The sequence below is a fragment of the Prionailurus viverrinus genome, chromosome F2, assembly GCF_022837055.1.
Source record: "Prionailurus viverrinus isolate Anna chromosome F2, UM_Priviv_1.0, whole genome shotgun sequence".
NCBI classification, from domain to species: domain Eukaryota; kingdom Metazoa; phylum Chordata; class Mammalia; order Carnivora; family Felidae; genus Prionailurus; species Prionailurus viverrinus.
This window is the reverse complement of record NC_062578.1, coordinates 41328674-41350383: the sequence shown is the minus strand read 5'-3', so window position 1 is coordinate 41350383 and position 21710 is coordinate 41328674. Positions and strand designations below refer to the sequence as shown.

The following is a 21710-nucleotide window of genomic DNA, read 5'->3' as shown; positions in this document are numbered from 1 at the left end:
CCTCACATTTATAACCTGTTGGTCAGAAGCACAGATGCGATTTGCGTCTGAAGGGAGGCGGTAGGTTTGTGGGACTGATTCCTTAACCTGTGGGATCTGATGCTATCTGCAGGTAGATAGTGTTAAAATTGAGTTAAATTGTAGGACACCCAGGTGGTGTCACAGAATCACTTGGTGGGGAGAACCTCACATCTTACATCAGAAGTGTGAGTGTGGTGGTTGTCTGAGAGAAGGGTGTAACACAGGAAGAGGACTGAGTTTTTCTTCCTCAGACTCCTTCAGTTCTGTAAAGTTCTGTTTGCTAAGATCCCTGAAATCTAATTTTTGATTGTCTCAGGTGCTTAATATCACAGAATGTCATCACCAAAGCACAGCGATGAAGTATGAGATATAAATGCTATAGCAGAATGACTCTTAGGGTTTGCATTCACCCTCATTTTTACCCTATTTTTGTGGCAGATTGTGTTTTTTTTTTTTTTTTTTTTTTGGTTTCGTCTTCCTTACATGTTATATTATGTTCTTATAAAATATTGAATATAATTTTATGTGCCTCCTCAGATTCTCTCAATACCACCTGGCTCCTAGACTGCTCTTCTGTCTCTATAGACTGATCTGTTGCATAACCTGGGCAGCAGGGCCCTATTCCTTAGTGGCTACCTTCCAACCAGACTGACATTTTGGGAGTGTCTGTTCCTCCTGCCATTTCCAATCTTGGATGAAATACCATAGCACAGGGCTTAGTACCCTGCACATTTGTGGAGGCTGGATGACACAATCTGGAAGTAGAGTGAAGTTTACTGTGTGTGGGATCGACTTTGACTAATGGGAAATAGGAGACAGGAGAGAACCTTCCAGATATATTCCTCTTTTTCCTCTGTGGACCACTCTGAGGTATGTTCTTTTTTGTAGACTATTATCAGTAAATGTTCCAAGGAGGGTACCAAGTAAATGCATTTGCCAAGTGATCTACTGTATCTTTTCATAGCTTGTTGTAAAGTGCTAGTCACTGACTTTGCTTTACACAGTTCTTGCCTCAGCTCCCACCTCCTTTTTTTTTATTAACCTTTGGTGTCCTGGGTAAGAAACTCCCAAATAAAGCCACCAGCACTCTAAAGCCACCAGCACTCTAATCATTGCTTTAGGCTCTGGTTGCCAGAGAATTTGGGCTAAGACAGATTAATAAGGTATAATTTCTCACCTTTTTTTTTTTTTTTTTGACTATCCTAAGATGTAGAAATAATTTCAGTAGTCACAGTGCTTTTTTTGCTTAAAGTTCATGGAAAAAAAAAATCACCCCTACTCCACAGTTATTTCTTATTGTTAAATTTAATAGCTGTAATTATCTACATTCTATTTTTAATGACTAAAGAGTTAAAATATATTAACTCATTTTTATTCTTAACGATAATTTTGGTAATTATTAAACATAAAGAAAAGTTGAAAGAATTGTACCCATGTACTGAGCACGCTTATACCCATTACCTGATTCTACAATTAAAGTTTTACTATATTTGCTTTATTACATACCCATCTATTCATTGGTCTTGTTTAAAAAAAATTTTTTTTAGGAAGCTTATGCCCAACATGGGGCTTGAACTCACAACCCCAAATCAAGCGTCACATACTCTGTTGACTGAGCCAGCCAGGTACCCCAGTCTTTCTTACTTTTATTTATTTACTTTATTATTATTATTATTATTTTTGAATATTTATTTTTGAGTGAGAGAGACAGAACGTGAGCAGGGGACGGGCAGAGAGAGAGGAAGACACAGAATACCTAAGAACCCCAGGCTCTGAGCTGTCAGCATAGAGCCGGACATGGGACTCAAACCCACAAACCATGAGATCATGACCTGAGCCAAAGTTGGACACTCAACCGACTGAGCCACCCAGGCAGCCCAGTCTAGCTTACTTTTAAAAATTGATATAAAAAAACTTTTATTGTTGGGAGTATAGTTGATTTCATTAGTTATATTAGTTTCAGGTGTACAGCATAGTGATTTGACAAGCTGTACATTATTCAGTACTCACCATGATAAAATGTAGTCACCATCTGTCACCATACAACATTATTACAATATTATTCACTATATTCCCAATGCTATATATTTTTATTTCCATGACCTATTTTATAACTTAAAGTTTATACCTCTTAATCCCCTTCACCTATTTTGCCCATTCCCCTACTCCCCTCCCCTCTGGCAACTACTAGTTTATTCTCAGTTTTCATGAGTCTGTTTCTGTTTTCTTTTGTTTGTTCATTTGTTTTTTAGATGCACATGGAAGTGAAATCATGGTTTTTGTTTTTGTCTGACTTATATTACTTAAGATGATACCTTTTGTGACCATCTATGTTGTTACAAATGGCGAGATCTCATTCTTTTTTTTTATGGCTGAGTAATATTCTAGTGTGTGTGTGTGTGTGTGTGTGTGTGTGTGTGTGTGTGTGTGTGTACCACATATTCTGTATTCATACATCTATCAGTGGGCACTTAGGTTGCTTCTGTATCTTGGCTGTTGTAAATAATGCTGCAATAAACATGGTGCATATGTCTTGTTGAATTAATGTTTTTGTTAGGGTAAATTTCTTGTAGTGGAATTACTGTATCATATGGTAATTCTATTTTTAATTTTTTGAGGAACCTCCATACTGTATTCCACATTGGTTGCACCAATTTACATTCCCACAACAGTGCATGAAGGTTTTTTTCTTTACATTCTTGCCAACACTTGTTATGTCTGTCTTTTTGATACCAACCATTCTGGTTGGTGTGAGGTGATTTGCATTTCCTTAATGATTAGTGATATTGAGCATCTTTTCATGTGTCTATTGGTCATCTGGATGTCTTCTTTGGAGAAATGTCTATTCAGGTCCTCTGCTCACTTTAAATTGGGTTATTTGTGGGGTTTCTTTTTTGGTGTTAAGTTATATAAATTCTTTATATGTTTTGGATTTTAACCCGTTATCAGATGTATCATTTGCAAATATCTACTCCCAAAATGAAAAGGTTGCTTTTTGTTTTGTTCTGTGTTGAGGATTCTTTGCAGTTTTTTTTTTTTAATTTTTAATGTGTTGTGTTTTTTTTTTTTTTTTTTTTTTTTTTTTTTTTTTTTTTGAGAGAGAGAGAGAGGCAGAGGCAGACACAGAATCTGAAGCAGGTTCCAGGCTCCAAGCTGTCAGCACAGAGCCCGGCACACAGCTCAAACTCACAAACTGCGAGATCATGACCTGAGCTGAAGTCGGACGCTTAGCTGACTGAGCCACCCAGGTGCCCCTGCAGTTTTCACTAGTATGCTTTGGAGATACTTGTTTTAATTTTAGAACATATAGAGGTACCTCATTCTTTTAATTGCTGCAGAGTAACAATGGTATGATTATATCATAGTTTATTTAGGATTTTTGTTAAAAACGATCCTGCAGTGTATATCATTGTGCATGTGGTATTACGAACTTATGCAAATAGTAGTCAGATCATAATGTGTTTGCATTACTTTTTTTAATTATTATTTTTGCATTACATTTTAATATGGTCTGCCAAACTGCCTTCCAAAATGACTCTGCCATCATTAGCATATGAGAGAATTTATTTCCCCATCTTTTTTTTTTTAGTTTTTTTAACATTTATTCATTTTTTGATAGAGACAGAGAGTGAGTGGGGGAGGGGCAGAGAGAGAGGGAGACAGAATCGGAAGCAGGCTCCAGACTCAACTGACAGCACAGAGCCCGACGCGGGCTCAAACCCACAAACCGTGAGATCATGACCTGAGCTGAAGTCTGACGCTTAACTGACTAAGCCACCCAGGCGCCCCCTCCCCATCTTTTTTAACACATCCTGCTAAATTAAACCTTTTTAACTTTAAAAAAAAAATTTTTTTTTTTTACATTTTTTTTTGAGAGACAGAGCACCAGTGGGGAAGGGCAGAGAGAGAAGGAGACAGAATCCAAAGCAGGCTCCCAGCTCCGAGCTGTCAGCACAGAGCCCGATGCGGGGCTCAAACTCACAAAACGTGAGATCATGACCTGAGTCAAAGTCGGACGCTCAATCCACTGAGCCACCCAGGCGCCCCTAACTTTTTTTTAACTTTTGCCAGTTGAATTGGTAAAATCTACTGTGATCTTTTCATTTCTACCTCCCTAATTACTTGTGAGGTCAAGTTCTATATGTTGGATGTTCTTTTATTCTTTACTTTTTTTTGTATTCTACATCCAGTATTCTATAGCATTGTTTTTCTTAGTTTGTAAGAGTTACTTACAATTTGATTTTGGTTATATAAGTGATATATGAACATATTTTTATACATTTTCTAATAATACAGTTAAATTAATAGTTCTTTACTATTCTCCATTTCAGCCTCCTTCCAGTAATAGTTACTGTCAATAATTTGATGGCTATCCTTCTAGACCATTGTGTCAATAGAAATATAATATAAATCATGTACATAGATTATAAAATTGTCTAGTAGCCACATTAAGAAAAAGTAAAAAGCAGATGAAATTAATATTTATGATGCATTTTATTTAACCCAAAATTTATATCATCTCAACATGTAATTAATGTTATTATTTGTACTAAGTCTTAAAAAGTTGGTATATATTTTACATTTACATCTCAGTTTGGATGCTGAATTTTTATTGTGAATTCTTGATCATTATTTAGATTGCATAGTACAATTGAAAAAACAGATTTGTATACCCAAGTTCTAAACATAGTTAAAAGTTGTTTACTATCTGAATAGAGTTTTTAAAAATTTTGTTTATATTCATATCTAGATCTGCAAAACTAATTCCATCTGTTTTAGAAGAATTGATTTGACTGGGAATTAAAAGTATCAGTTTCAGGGCACCTGGGTGGCTCAGTCAGTTGAGCGTCCGACTTCAGCTCAGGTCATGATCGCACAGCTCATGAATTTGAGCCCCACGTTGGACTCTGTGCTGACAGCTCAGAGCCTGGAGCCTGTTAGGGATTCTATGTCTCTCTCTCTCTCTCTCTCTCTCTCTTTCTCTCTCTCTCTCTGCCCCTCCCCTGCTCATGTTCTGTGTCTCTCTCCTTCAAAAATAAATAAACATTAAAAAAAAAACCACATCAGTTTCAAAAGTATGTCAAAGTTAAGTAAATTTACTATGTCACATTTTCAATGTTAATATTATTAACATTGATTTCACACGGTCATTGTGTAAATTAAAAGGCAGCTCTAAATTTATGAATATCAACAAAATATTTTTTATTTTTGGAGAGAGAGCCTGAGTGGGGGAGAGGAGCAGAGGGGGAGAGAGAGAGAGAGAGGTAGAATCTTAAGCAGGCTCCAGGCTCAGTGCAGAGCCCAACACAGGGCTTGAACTCATGATTGTGAGGTTAAGACCTAAACTGAGATCCAGTCGGATGCTTAACTGACTGAGCTACCCTGGCGCCCCAACAAAGTATTTTTCAAAAATTTTATAGCTTTTGCATGCAATTTGCATATCACTCTGAATTGCAATTAAAGTTTTCCATTGATTCATGTTGGAAAAATGTGTATGTCACTTACTGACTTGTATCATTATGAAAATTTTCACTTAAAAAAATTTTTTTTAACGTTTATTTATTTTTGAGACAGAGAGAGACAGAGCATGAGCAGGGGAGGGTCAGAGAGAGAGAGGGAGACACAAAATCTGAAACAGGCTCCGGGCTCTGAGCTGTTAGCACAGAGCCCGATGCTGGGCTCGAACTCACGGACTGTGAGATCATGACCTGAGCCGAAGTCGGCTGCCCAACCGACTGAGCCATCCAGGCGCCCCGAAAATTTTCACTTTAAACATAATTCTCTTACCTATCTAACCAGGTCACAGATACTTTTTTGTCAGAGCTTCAAATTTAGCTCATTCATATATAACTGTGATATTGGTAAGAAAATGTGAAGTATCATTTTTTCGTTTTTGATTATTGAATGTTTGGCAAGCATTCCTTTTGTTTCAAACAAATGTTGAATTGGAGTTCACAGTACTATAATTCTTTACAAAACTTTGTGACTCAACCAGTGAGCACTGGTGAAGAACAAAAAAACATCATTAAATGAAATATGTTCTGTTTCTTTTTCTATAAACTGGCAGTGTTCATAGCAGTTGCATACATATTCCAAATGATTTTAACAACTATATTCAAGATAGTTTCCTTAGAGTCTACTTATGAAAATCAAGTACAAAATTTTTATAGTATATCTGGAACAAAGTAATAAGTAAAACATTCATTAGTTTATTTATCTGTCATTAATTAATTATCTTTTAAAGTAAACTGTACACCCAACACGGGGCTTGAACTTATGACCCCAGGATCAAGAGTTGGATGCTCTATTGACTGAGCCAGCCAGACACCCCAAAACATTAGTTTTTTTGTTTTAAAATTTCAATAAATCAGTTTTAACCTAACCTAAGAGAGCAATGATCGGTTGTGGTAGAACTTTTTTTTTCCATTTCTCACTGAAATTCTTCTTTTTACAGATATAGAAGATACACAAATATCTATGCCATGAATATTTGGTCATGAATTGATAGCATTTCTTATCAGTTTGGAAGTCCTTTGAGATAAGATGTGACCCAAATATTCATAGTAAAGTTTATCTTTTAATTGTACAACTCATTTAAATCTAAAGAAAAGTATTTGTATTTTAAAAATACTGAATCATTGAATCAGTGTGTTAGGTCTTGTATTCTGTAGACAATTGTTGTTTGCTTAATTAATCCTTTTAAAAGTATATATTGTTTTTTGTTTTTTGTTTTTTTTTTGGTAATCTCTGCACTCAACATGGGGCTTGAGCTCATGACCCCAAGATCAAAAGTTGCATGCTCTTCTGACTGAGCCAGTCAGACACCCCTAAAAATATCTTTAAAAAAATTTTCCCGTAATGTTCTAAACAAAATTTCCATACCTGAAATAAAGTTTTTTTCACCAGCTCTTCATCTAGAAATTGTTTTCCTTTTTTGTGCAAGAAACCAAGCCATTTTATGGCTGGCCAAAGTGACAAGCTCACACCTTGTTATATATTATTTAAAAATGTTTCTGGATATTTAATTCTTTTTTTAGATGATTAAACTTCATTTTTGTTTGTTGAGAGGAAATTTCTTGTTAGATTTACTATGTATTTGTTGACAGTGTCACATAGTATTGTCTGGTTTATAATCTAAAATTTTTTTACACAATGAACAGCTTATTTCTGTTCTCTTGTATCAAATTGTATTTAGTGTTTATTGTGAAATTTGTGATGTGCCTTAATCCAGTCTTTATTCTTCATTGTTGCAGTGAGAGTACTAGCTTCTGCATGTCCACTTGATTCTGCATCAGTAGTGTATATTCTTTTTATATTAAAAAATTTATCCATTCTTGGGGTGCCTGGGTGGCTCAGTTGGTTGAGCGTCTGGCTTCAACTCAGGTCATGATCTCACAGTTTGTGGGTTCGAGCCCCGCACTGGGCTCTGTGCTGACAGCTCAGAGCCTGGAGCCTGTTTTGGATTCTGTGTCTCCCTCTCTCTCTGCTCCTCCCATGCTTGTGCTCTGTCTGTTTCTGTCTCTCAAAAATAAATAAACATTAAAAAAAAAAATTTGTCCATTCTTAAATGTTTTTGGCTAGAAAAAGAGTTTAATTATAATGCAATTAAAACTGTAATAAATATTTCAGGACAGTAATCAATTGCAGTTACACAGGATATCACTGTAATTTGTACTGTCTGCATAAAATATTCAAACAAGTCCATTAAATGTTACATCAGTGCATAGAAAAAAATCATTCAAACGTAATCGATTTGTTAAGATTGAATACACTGGTGGAAGGGCCCTGGGTGGCTCAGTTGATAGAGCATGTGACTCTTGACCCTCAGGTTTGTGAGTTTAAGCCCTTTATTAGGTGTAGAGATTACTTTAAACAAAAAAAAAGAAAGAAACATTGTCTACACTGGTGATGTGATTATGTGTAATGTCAAAGAAAAATTGTATTGGAAAAGTAAAATAAGCAAGAAGACTTTACTCAAAACTATTGCAGTAGAGGGTAGAGATTGAATCGAACTCCCAACACAACAGGGATTTATAGCCAAGGGGCAGGATATAGAAGTGAGTGAATGAAAAATTACTGAGAGGAACTTGGTTAGGATCGGGGTGAAGGTATGAAGAATTTGGTTAGGTATCAAGAGTGGAGAGATTCTTGCCAAATCTGGGCCTGGCAGGCTGCCAAGGCCAAAGCGTAGTTGAGAAGAGGGCTCAGAGGAGCCTGACTAAAGTTTGGTCAAGGGGGTTGTTCTTGTCAGTAATGTTAGAAATAGTAGTATATGGGATCAAAAGGTATGTAATCCTACCAAAACAGTAAAGTTGTATTTCATGGAAAAAATATGTTTCTTCAATTTAAATTTTTTAACTTTAAATTAAAATTCAATAAAATTTAAAATTCACTTTCTCGGTTCCATTAACAACATTTAAAATGCTCAGTAGCCACACATGATTCATGGCTACTGCTAAATAATCAGGCCAAGTAAGTTTGAAGATCTAATTGGTTTTATTAAAGAATTCATGCATTGGGCCCCACCTCCTCTAGCTAGTAGAGAGGCACTCCAAAGAGTTGTATAAAATGAAAGTTTTTTTTGTTTTAATTTTTTTTTTCTACGTTTATTTATTTTTGGGACAGAGAGAGACAGAGCATGAACGGGGGAGGGGCAGAGAGAGAGGGAGACACAGAATCGGAAACAGGCTCCAGGCTCCAGGCTCCGAGCCATCAGCCCAGAGCCTGACGAGGGGCTCGAACTCCCGGACCGCGAGATCGTGACCTGGCTGAAGTCGGACGCCCAACCGACTGCGCCACCCAGGCGCCCCTAAAATGAAAGGTTTTTATAGAAGGAAGGAAGGAGGGTTAAGAAAGTTATTAGCGAAAGAAAAGGATTGACAAGGTTGTTTTCTAGGGGAGGGGTCTTACCATGCAGAGTACCTCATCTTTCTTTGAGGGAGAGAGGACCCAGATGACAGAGTCATTGGCACTGGTGGAAAGAAAAATTTCCTGACTGACTGGTTAAGGCCACATTTCTGGGGGGAGGTTGAAACTGCAGTTAAGTTTGGGTATTAAGCCCCAGTTTGGGAACTCAGTCAAAGTGATACCATTAGGGCCTGTGGTTTTCTTTTCTTAACATTACTGTATTGGACAGTGGAGTTCTAGACCTTTTGGGAGTATGTTTTCATACATGTGTTTATGCCTGCCTACATATTTTGTTCCTGTGTATATTTTTTCTGTATCTACAGTTATTTAGCTTTGGTTGTTTTTGGTAAACATAATGGGATTATATAGTATGTATTTTTCTTTTACTTGCTCATTTCACCTACCATATATCTTGGAGCTTATTCTGTGTCAATACATAAAAATCTGCCTCTTTTATTTTAGTGCTGCCTAGAGTTATGGATGTATTCTAGTGATTAAAAAAAAATTTTTTTTAAATTTTATTTATTTTGAGAGAAAGGTGGGTGGGGAGGAGCAGAGAGAGAATTCCAGGTAGGCTCCATGCTGTCAGGCACAGACCCTAATGTGGTGTCTAAACGCACGAACTGCAAGATCATGACCTGAGCCTAAATCAAGAGTTGGATGCTTTCCCAACTATGCCACCAGGCGCCCCTATTCTAGTGATTTTAATTGTCCCCACCTGAAATGCCCTTAGATTGCTTCCAACAGTATACTATTACAGGGAATGGTTTATTCTTCCCTGTATTTGAATATTTTTTCTAAGTTAGATTCTGAGAAGTAAGATTACTGCAATTTTAGAAGGTTTTACACATGTGAAATATTAATACTCTCACACTGCCATCCAGAATGCTGTTTTACACTCCCATGATAGTACCAAAGAGAACCCTTTGCCCTGCACCATCGTCTACTTGACATTTTCAATCTTTAAGAATTTTGCCAGTCTTGTGGATGAAAATTATTTTTAGTATACATTTTTTGAAATAATTTTATGAGATTTATTGATTTTTCGTATTTTTATTAGTATTTCATTTTTTATTAAAAATTTTTAATGTTTGTTTATTTTTGAGAGAGTATGAGCGTGGAATGGTTAGAGAGAGGGGTAACAGGATCTGAAGAGGGCTCTGTGCTGACAGCAGGGAGCCCAGTGTAGGGCTTGAACTCAAGAACCGAACCGTGAGATTATGACCTGAGCTGAAGTCGGACACTCTAACCGACTGAGCCACCCGGGTGCCCCAGCATTTCATTTTTTAATACATCGCCAGTTATTTCTTCTGAAATTAACTAAGTTTATTATCTAAAGACGGCATATATCCTGTATTCTTGGGTTTCCTTTGAGTTCCTTTGATCAGGTTGTTAGGTAGGTCAGTTTTTAGTTTGCATCTCTGTGGACAAATATCATTTGCATTTCTATTTTCTGCAATTTACTGAGCAATAAAACTGCCTAACGGCTATGTTAGGGAGGAATAAATATCTTCTGCCCTTTAGGTCTTTTTCACTGGACTAAGAATTAAATTGACAGGAGATAGATTAGCAGGAGAAAATCAAATTTAGTTTTATGCATACGGGGAATCCACACAGACATGAGATTTCAAAGACAGGGAAATTGAGACTTATATAACATCCTGAGCTAAGGAGGGGGTTTAGTGGTCTGGGGAAACAAAGAGGAGGAAGACCTTTAGCAGGAAGGTAAGAGTATATGTATGGAAAACAAAGGTTGCCCTGTTACTGTAGATACCTTTCTTAAGTAAGGAACAATCTGTTAGTAGCTTTTCTTCTTGGTACAGGTTCTCCTTTTCAATGTAAATTTAGGCAGTTGAGGGGGAGGTTAAGAGCTTTTCCTGAATCTGCTGAGTTTTGATTGCTTTTAAGTCAAAACAGTCTTCATCCAAAGTGGCCCATTTTTGGAGCAGCTTGCCCTTAGCCCCTATACTTGTATATGAAGGGAAACTAGGCTTTTTTTTTTTTTTTTTACCTTGTTTATGTTACATTGTTAAAATTGTTATGCATACATTTATTATGTTTTCTGACAGGGATTAGAAAGTACATTCTAAACTCCACCTGGTGGCCTTGCAAATGGCTAGACTAGCTGTTTACATTTGTTAAAAAAACAACATTCAATTGAATAAGTTTTGAAGGTCTTATTGATTTTATTCAATGATTTATGAATTAGCATCCCATTTAACAGACAGAAGAGAACTCTGAGGAACTATACAAAATGAATGACTTTCATAGGCAGAAGTGAGTGTGAACAAGGAAATTATCCTAGGAAAAAGTGGATTGGTTGTGTTCATTTTCCTTAAGGGTCTGGCAGGGGTCTGTCAGGCAGATTGCCTCACTAGTGCTGATCACATAGTTCTTGATTGGTTTAAAATCCCGTTTTTAGAAGAGCCAAAAGTGTAATTAAGTTGCAATTAGGTGACATGGGACTTAGCATAAGTGACTCTATTTTGAGTCTGAAGTCTCTCTCTCTCTCTCTCTTTTTTAATGTTTATTTGAGAGCCAGAGAGAGATACTGCAGGTGGGGGAGGGGCAGAGAGAGAGAATCCCAAGCAGGCTCTGAACTTCCAGTGCAGAGTCAGACTCAGGGCTTGATCCCACGAACCGTGGGATCATGACCTGAACTGAAATTAAATCGAGTGAGACGCTTAACTGTCTGAGCCACCCAAAGCGCCTCCTGGTGTCTCGTTTTTAAATAGTCCAAATTATATGAATATAGCTAAATAAAAATCCTACTCTGTAATAATAGCAAATGCCATTTTGTTGTGTGCGGTCTTCAGGCATGATTATTCTGTTCTCACTGTGAATGGTGTTTTTTTACACATGATAAAGCAGGCTAGCATATTCACATAAGTTACAGCTAGAATAATCCATTGCTTTAAACATATAATTTTTAAGTGTTTTTTAGATTTAATGTTCAACAAAAATTTTTTCATAAGTAACTGAAAAAAATGTAGTGGCTATTGTAGACTGTAAATGAAGGAGAAGCTTAGCTTTACTGTGAAGTCTGAGTCTGGGTGTAACCTAACTAGCTAGAGGATATGCAATTCCTGATTGACAGCAGGACCAGCATTATGCAGATTTTGTAAGAGAACAGCAGCTCAGAAAACAGTGATTAGGGGCTCTGTTAGGAATCACTACATTCATCACTCATCTTTAGTTTTTCATTTCCCTGTCTACTGGATTTGTAAACAAATAGCACAAAACAGTTCCTCTTTTGTTTTTATTAAAGTGGTACTGCAATGCAGTTTCAGTCTATCAGCTAGGCATACATGTGTGGAAATACGATATTCTCACTAAATTAGCTAATTTTTAGCTGTGTTCCCTGTTTATCTCTAGACCTTTGTGTATTAAATCCTATCTCGAGCTGTTCTCTTTATACACAAGTGTGTTTTGCTTGTGCCTTCCTGTCTTCTTCAGTGAGAAGCTTTATGTAGGTCAGGCTTGGCTTAAGCAGATTTCCTGAACCTGCGTCAGCTTAAGCTGGAGGAATTTTAATAAACCCTCCCCTGTAGGCGTGGGCCTAAATGAGGCTAGCCTAGTTAAGCCTGATCTTTTTCTGTTTGTGAAAAGAGCTGAGCAGAGCTGAAGGCTGCATGGTGGTTTCAGAAACTGCCTACTTAATTTGAAAAGAACAATGGTAGGAAAGGCTAGATCTTCCAATTTTACCTTATCTGAAAAGCTTGATTTGCTAAAGCTTGTGAAGCCATATGTTAAAATTCTCGAAGAACACACTAATAAACATTCAGTAATAGTGGAAAAGAATAGATGTTGGGATATCATAGCAGTAAACTATAATGCAATTGGAGTAGATCGCCCTCCTCGAACAGCCCAGGGCCTACGCACCCTTTACAAAAGGCTCAAAGAATATGCCAAACAGGAGCTATTGCAGCAAAAAGAGACCCAATCAGATTTTAAAAGCAATATTTCTGAGCCAACCAAGAAAGTTATGGAGATGATTCCCCAGATTTCCAGTTTTTGCCTGGTAAGAGACAGGAACCACATTCAAAGGTAAGCTTTATTTTATTTTCTTGTGGAAAATTATGGCGCCTCCTATCTATTGGGCTCTGGCTTAGTTGTGATAGAGATATGCATAGTAAGCATCCCCACTACGGGAGCAATGAATAGTGTCTTTGTTTTGCTTTCTTAAAAAAGAAAAGTGAGGCTATAAGGAATTTTTCTGCTGCATTTGATTTAAGCCACTTTTTATTGTCTTCCCCTCCCCCTTCCCTCTCTCTATAGTTTCTAAAAGTAAAGGTTAGGGAGTAATAAATGGGATGAAATTTGTAACATAACCTCATAAACTTTTTAAGCTTAAAATTTAAATTGCTAATTAGCTTCTGAGAGATATCTTTTTCTTATTTAAGATTATATTTCATTGGAATTTTCAATTTTATGTAAAGTTAGCAGTTTCAGGAGAAATGGAAGAACCCTTGTTTTTTAATGAATTATTACTGTCTACACTTAGTGAATATTAATTGAGCTAAAAGCCTAAAATAAAAAATTAAGTAAATTTATTAATGGCATGATTGTATATACTAAGAGAGTTTAAATTATTTTCCAACATATTCAAAATAAGAAAGATAAATACAAGGAGTTAATGCCTAATTAGGGATTCAGATTACTTAATAAAATTAAAAGTTTTTGTTGTTTTTGTTCATTAATGATGTAGTTTCACTTTGATCTTGAATCATATAGGAAAGAAGGGTAAGCACTCCTATTTTGCAAAGATATAAACTATGAATTTTAATATATGAGTAAGCAACTAAGTTCTTACAGGGTTAGAAACAGTTGTTTGGTTAAATTTATGGTCTGGGAATAACTGGGAATGTTCAAAACTGTTATCTTATTACTAATTCAAATTTTAACCCCTGACAAAAGATAAAAATGGCAGCTGCATTCTTCTGAACCATTTAGGGTTATTTAAACAAATTGTAAACTTGTGAGTTGAGGGACATTTCAAACAAAGATTTACAGTGCTTTCTTCTTGGTGGAAGAGTCATTATATAAGCTAAATTATTGATTACCTGTGAAATCCTTTTGAAGTTAGGAGAGAAACAGGGGAGAAAAACTTTTTAACCAAACTTGTTATTTTTATAATTTATTAGGGTAGTTTTTTTGAGACCAGCTTCTTATCATACACTGCTTATTTCTGGGTTAAGATAACATAGTAAAAAAAAAAAATCAGGGGGAATCTGGAACTTGGATACACAGTGTATTAATTCATCAGTGCTTAAAATGTTCTCTGTGAAGAGAAATGATTAAATCCTAATTTGCTGGGTGTCCAAAAAACTCCACAGTAAGACTTTTATACTGTACTGCTTATTAACCACCCCCCTGCCCCCTCAAAGTGGCTTTCGTGTTACAGGTATAAAACTACCTTTTGGGTATTAAGTATAGGCTTTTGTAATTTGAAAACTACATATATAAACTGTAGTTTTAATTAGTGGTGTATTTTAAAAATATAGTGAGTATAGAAGAGAAGTAATATACAAGTATCTGTTTACATTATGACTATTTGTGAACATACAGTCAATCTTTTGGGATAACAACATTGCTCTGATAAATGAATTTGTTAATTTATACATTACAAAACCCACTATTTAAACAAGAACAACTTTTCATATATTAAAGGGAAGAATTTATTATTAGAAATAAGCCTTTTAAGTGCTTGTGTCAGTGTGCACATTGCCATTTTCTCTGTATTCACATTTTTATTTAACATATTTGTATATTTAATGTGCTTTTACTTGATTTGACATCATCTTGAATATTCATAATTCTCAGAAGTTTATAATCTATAATCTTAGTTATGCTTTAGTATAAAATATGCCTGTTAGTCTCACCAAACTCTCCCATTCTTAATAAGGTAAATATTACTGCTTATATTTAACATATTTAAAGATACATACCCGTTTTGTAAGGCTACCTCTATAACACATTGATATATGTCTTTATTTTTACTTTTCTCTAATATCAGATTATATTTTGTGTTTTTGCAGTCTATTTGACCTTCAAAATTCATAAATTTTAGAAGTCCTTCTGCTTATAATATTTGTGACCTTCTCTAAAACATTTTTTATTTTTTACTTCGTTATGCTTACTTGTAATATTTCAATGAAAAATGAATATTTTTGATAAAAACATTTTAAAATTTACATGGGAGTGTAATGTCTGTATATAATAGTGGTTCTTATACTCCTTTATACATACTAATTTGGAATAGCAATTATGTGGGTTTTTAAAAGTTTCATTTTTGTCTGTAGTTTTAACCTTCCTCCTTGCTAGGTTTTAGAGTTAATAAAGGGAAGACTTACTACTTTGAATTACATTGATATTGTATTGTTTTACTTTTGAAAATCGTAAGATGACAAAGAGAATGAAAAGTAAGGAATTTATATAATCTACAAATTTTTCATAACATACTATGTATCTTATTATTTCATTTGTATCTCTTAAATATCTGATAATTTCTGGCAATTTAATTTCATTAGTAAGTGACATATGGAGAGTTTTAATTTTGTTCCTCATGTTCTACTTGAACTTATTCCAGCATTTTAATCATCCATGTAGAGTGCATTCTTAACTATGTTACTTATTTATCATTTGGAAAGTGTTCTCTAAATAATGTTGAATGTAGTGTTTTTTTCATTAATGGTCCAATACTCCCTTTCCCCTCTATAACTTATTTTAAGTTAGGCAGAAGCATAAATTTAAAAAAACCCAAGAAAAAAATTACATATTCTTAAATCAGTAGCTTCATGTTACTCATGAAATTTGTTTGTTGAAAAAGTAGAATTTTTAGATACATTGTGTTTTATGTCATAACAAATATTGTTATGTCACAGTTTAAATTATGCTAAAACTAGTTTTATCTGATAGAAGTGTGTATTTTATGAAAGTTACATGTAAATTTAACAGACTTTCAGTATATAGTATATAAGCCATTTAAAAATACTTCATTAAAAATGCCTTTTGTTTAATCATTCAACATGTGATAAATACCTGTTAGGTTCCAAGTACAGTATTATGCTCTGCTGGGGATACAGTAGTGGATATGAAACCTTTCCCTGTGAACTTTATCTGACCAATGGTTGAAAGACTGAAAGGCCAACGGAGTCATGTGGTTTAGGATCTGTAAAGAATAAACACCATGGTATCTAAAATTGTATAGTTAGGATAACATTCTGATAGTTGGGCATACCCAAAGCCATACAAAAACTTGATTTTGTTTTTTTTGTTTTTTTTGGACAGATATAGAAATCCTATAGGAGGACAGTACCTCCTATCTATGGTCTTCTATCCTAGAAATCATGGACCTTGGTGATTTTTAGATCAGCCCAGGAGAGCAGGAGCAGGGGATCTAGGGCTAAGGTGTGGGAATAGCAAGGCCCAAAGTGCGGTAAATGTCCCTTTATTCCATTTAAGAACGTCGGGCTTGTGGGAACATGTGGTATCTCTTTGAGAGCATTAAGAAAGGCCTTTCTTTTTTATTTACCTCATTGGCCTTAGGTAGTATTTGCAATTTTTTGTCCTTTTAAGAGCTTGATTTTAAAGTTAACGATGCAGTGAGAGCTGTATGTATATATTATTGAAATTTTAAATTTAGTCATTTTAAATTTCAAGGATTAAATTTTTTTGTTTCACAATTTTCTTTATAGCTCTAAAGCTTGACAATTTGATGTATACTAATTATGAAATGATGCTATAAATATGCTCTTGTCTTCATTTGATTTACATTTAATGCTTTTTTGTGTGCTGTAGTGCAAACTTGGATGAGGAAGCACAGGCTGGTACGAGTTCACTACAGGTAATGTTGGATCACCATCCAGTTGCTATTACAGTGGAGGTGAAGCAAGAAGAAGACATTAAGCCCCCTCCTCCACTGGTTTTAAATTCTCAACAGAGTGATATTTTAGAGCAAAGAGAAGACCATGAATTAGTACATGTTATGGAAAGATCTTTGTCGCCGTCACTTTCCTCTGTTGACATGAGAATGACCTCGTCTCCATCTTCTATCCCAAGGAGAGATGATTTTTTTCGGCATGAGCGTGGAGAACACTTTAGGTCACAGTTAGGGTATGACCCTCAGATTCTGCAAATGCTGAAAGAAGAGCATCAGATAATTTTAGAAAATCAAAAAAATTTTGGATTGTACGTTCAGGAGAAGAGGGATGGATTGAAAAGAAGGCAGCAGCTAGAGGAAGAGCTGCTAAGAGCAAAAATTGAAGTGGAGAAGTTGAAAGCAGTTCGCTTACGGCATGATCTGCCTGAATGTAATAGTCTCTAATATTTTTTTTTTAATCTTGCAATTTGATAATTTTAATTTTGGCCAAATTACTTTCATTTGGTAATATCCTAAACAGGATACATATACTCTTAAAAAGTGTTGTTAGTCTCAATTGTGAAAAAGCCTTTTTTTTTGACATTATCCAATTATTTAATTTTCTTTTGAGATATATTAAAACGTATGCATTGGTTGGCATGGTTATATATTTTTTGTCTTCATTTTTTTTTCTAAGAAGTTTAATTGATGGCCTTACAAAAGATGTCTTATTTTGATCATTAAAATAGAACATACATGAAAAAGATATACAAACGTATTCTTTCAAAGTTCTGAGTCTTCAGCATTTTAAATTAGAGCTTTGAAAGCTGTAGTTCAAGGTTTTTAAGTCCGTCTAATTTAGAAACAGTACAGGCCTGATAAGAGAAGCTTGTCTGTATGACATTGATTTTTATGCTTTCCTGTGTTTTGAAGAAGTGATAGAATTTTAGAGAGGGAAGGTATTTGGAAATCACTTTTTTCCACCTCTTCAGTTTAGAGATACGAAACTGAGGTCCATTGGAGAACTCAGTGACTTGGTGTAACAGAGCTGTTTATGGCAGAGCAAAGGCCAGCATTCAGTTTTCATTTCTCTGTAGGTTTCTCCCCTGCTACTCCATAGAAGTAAAAATCCACTAAAATATATTCCATATGAAAAAATTATAGAAGTATTTATTTCATTAAAATTGCTTTTAAAGATTCATAGGTTATGAAATCAGGGGACTTCTATCAGTTACCCCTAGCCTTCTTCCCTTTTTTGTCCAGCAAAATAAGATTGTTCTCTGTCTGGACTTATTATATATTTTGGCTATAAGATTTAATGTCGTAATCATTTTTCATATCTTATTCTGAAAAAGATTTATTTCACAGTAAAAAAGTTGAACAAAATTAAAATTTTACATAGAAATAGCAAAAAATAGTTATGATTTAATATATATTATTGTAAATACTGCTATTTTAGTATTTACAGAAATAAAATCCCAATTCTGAAAGCACATTTTAAATTTAAGTGAAATTTTTAATATGTATATTTTTGCTGGTGCTTTGTTGAGGAAGGATTTTTAAGCCAATCTTTAGAAATGGGTAGGTGGAATTTCAGTATTTCATTACAGCGGAAAAAGGATGTTTAAGTCAGAATGAACAACATGGGAAAAGGTTTAGAGAATGGGGAGAAGTGAATCAGGGAATACAAGCACAGTGGTAGGCCAGGTGATTTTAAGTGGATACAGAGAGGGCCAATTAGGACTTAGTTACCTAGACTAGGATTAAATGAATAGCTACAATTAGCTCCAGCAAAAGTTTTACATGCAGTACTCCAGAAATCTGCATTTTTGTGTGAAGATTTTCAACTTAAAAATGTTTGCAAATAATTTAAAATGTTTTAAAAACTACATAGACAAAACATGTGAGTGGGCCTCATTCGGCCACTGGGCTTCCAGTTTGTTGCCTTTGGAGTAGAGTAATGGTTCACCAAGAGTAGCGTTGACCAGCAACATTGCCACCACTTGAGAACTTTGTTAGAAATGTAAATCCATTTCCTTTTGAATCAGAAACTCTGGAGGTGAATCCAGAAATCTGTTATAATAAACCCTCTAGAGATTCTGATGGAAGCTAAAGTTTGAGAACCACTAGAACAGAGTATTTGGAATGTAGCTTGATGCCTAAATCATACTAGATTCTCAAAAAAATTTTGCTGAAAAGAGGAGGTGGGTGAAGGTGAATTGAGGGACATTAGTTTGGAAGTTGATTGGTGCCAGATTATGGATGACACTGAATGCTGTTTTTAAATAATCACAGTTGAATGCACAATAAGTAGTCATTGAATGCTTTTAATTAGAGGGATATAAATTAGCTATCTGAGTTAGCATTATAATAGCATTTGTGGGTTGGGCATTTAGTGAGAGGAAATTAAATCCAGAATTTAGGTTATGGCTATTGAAATAGAATTAAAAAAACCTCTCCTGGTACTATTTTAGTTTGTAGATTGCTTAATTTCATCAGCATTTTATGTCTGCTATTAGAATTAAATATTTTATTATGAAAATGCCTTGCATGTATAATATGATACCTCTTTTCAGTACTTCCATCTTTATGCTGTGATTTTTCTTTAAGTCTAAACTGGACTCAAGAGATTAGAATCTTATAATTCTAATTTAATGTTTTTACAATATAATTTTAATAAGTACATCCTTGAAGTAGTCAGTTTTAACTTTTTGAAATTATTGGAAGCATATTACCATATGTAATGTAATTCATATTATAATCTTAGCATGCTGCTACTCAGAATTGATGTTAATGTTCAATTTGAATGTTGACTTTGTGCAGCCAGATCAGTTTTCCAGACTCTGCTCTGTGCAACATTAAATTTGTGAGATGTTTTCTAGGAGAGTTTTGTGTTCAAAAAAGTGCAACACATTTATTTTTGTGTGTGGTTAGGTTCTAAAATCACTGTGGTAGGTAACAAATTAATATACAAAATTGCCCTTGAAAGTTTTTTTGCTGCCTGTAATAGTCTTCTACAGTCATATTTTCCTTCAGCATTGTTCAAGATTGTTGTTTCTTTGGTTGTGTCAGGTGACAGACTCCTTAGAATTTAGGGACTGCGTAGAAGAAAAAACTTTATTTTTATATACATTTAAACACCAGAATTGTACTCATTGCAGTGAGTTTACTGCAGCGTTTTTCTGAGTCAATCTTGTTTAATTGTAATTTGCAAAAATTTAAATGCCATGAACTTTACCTATGAAATGTAATGCTGAAAAACATAGGTAAGAGTGATTTTATTTTTAAAATGTAGACTTGATTCTGTAAAAGCATATTAAATTTGAAAAATAAGCTAAGTCAAAATATCCTTTCATTGAGTATATTAGTAATTTGGATAACAGGTTATTTTTGCCACCTTTGTATCTTATCCACATGAACTTAAATGATACATTGTTACTTTTACAACTTGATTTTTCTAAACTAGGTATGATTTATAATGGCATCCTGAAAAACTTAACAAAGCTCTTTTCATTTCTAAAAATACCATTAGATTTCTTAAAAATTTCACATTAAGTACTTGGCTTTTTTTGTATGAGACATTGAGTGTTATTTCATTTTTGAAAGATTTCATTCTACCCTGTTGCATCATTATTTATGTGAAAATGTTTAGACTATGAATTATTTCCATGTGCCTTCTTTTAGAGTAATGTCAAATTTTAAATAGACATGTAAATAATTTAGAATGTGACATATTGTATTTAATATATACTGTAGATGATGGTGGTTAAATGCTTTGTTAATACATATCTTTTAAATACAGGGTGATACATTGTACTGATTTGTGTACTCTTTATGTGTCATAAGACAAAGAATTCAGTACTACTGAGATAAAATTTTTTGGATGGGGCGCAATTGAAATACATTTATTTAAATAATTGTGTTTATAGTGGATACTAAATGTACCATGTCTAAATGTCATAATATATTTTTTTTTAGATGTTAAGATCCACAAATTCTCAAAATCAGTTAAGTATTTGATGGTGAATTTGATTGTAAATATGTAAAAATAATTAGATGAAATATGGTTGTAATACTTAAATACAAAAAAGTGAGTTCTTAAGATATACAATCTAATTAAATGTTAACAGTCATATTAAATGTTTGCATATGATTTTGAGAAATTGACTCAGTATATTTTTATATATTTTTTAAATTGATTAAAACTAGTAGGTATAATTTGAATTTATATCATTTTTAGTGTTCAGTTGCTTCGTAAGTAGTGGAAAGCCATATAAATTAAAATAAAATTACCACCCAAAGTTAGCCCCAAAATTTAAATTAAAAGAGATATATCATTAGACTTACACTTTGTTAGTAGATCTTTAATGTCTTAAAATTATGTGTGAATTCACCTCGTTAAAAAGATTAAGAAACTCTTCAAATAGGAAAAGTTAAAAGCATTTTGCAGTAAACCTTTATATGCCTGCCACCTAAATTCTGTGATTATTGTTTTGCCGTATTTGCTTTATCGTGTATCCATCCATCAGTTCATTTTTAAAAATAAAACGATGGGGTGCCTGGGTGGCTCAGTTGTTTAAGCGTCCAACTCTTTTCAGCTCAGGTCATGATCTCACAGTTCATGAGATTGAGCCCTGTGTCGACTCTGCGCTGATAGTGCTGAACCTACTTGGGATTCTCTCCCTCTCTTTCTGCCCCTCTCCCACTGGCTCATACTTGCGCTCCCTCCCTCTCTGTCTCAAAATAAATAACCTTAAAAAAAGATGTTAAAAAATTATAAAATAAAACAGCTATTTAAAACGTTGGAGAATTATTTAGAATACTTTCCCATTAAACAATTAAGCATAAGTATTGTGAAATGGAATTCAATATTTGTGTGTGTGTGTGTGTGTGTGTGTGTGTGTGTGTGTTGGGTAAGATT

The 21710-nt window shown here is 34.4% G+C and overlaps 1 protein-coding gene across 7 annotated transcripts in view; it reads left to right on the top strand.

Annotated features, from left to right (window-relative positions):
• The window catches only part of LOC125156101 (DNA repair and recombination protein RAD54B), a 96417-nt gene that overhangs the window by 27435 nt on the left and 47272 nt on the right, over nt 1-21710 (top strand). For 2 of the 7 annotated variants that reach the window (XM_047841798.1, XM_047841800.1), the window contains one exon: nt 16729-17240. The exons of 2 other annotated variants lie outside the window; for them this stretch is intronic. In XM_047841798.1, the coding sequence (XP_047697754.1) occupies nt 16778-17240 (463 nt within the window). In that variant the 5' untranslated portion in view covers nt 16729-16777. Of the gene's footprint in view, nt 1-12526; nt 12976-15931; nt 16367-16728; nt 17241-21710 lie in introns of those variants that run through there. 3 more of the 7 variants (XM_047841797.1, XM_047841799.1, XM_047841802.1) reach the window with 3 other exon arrangements.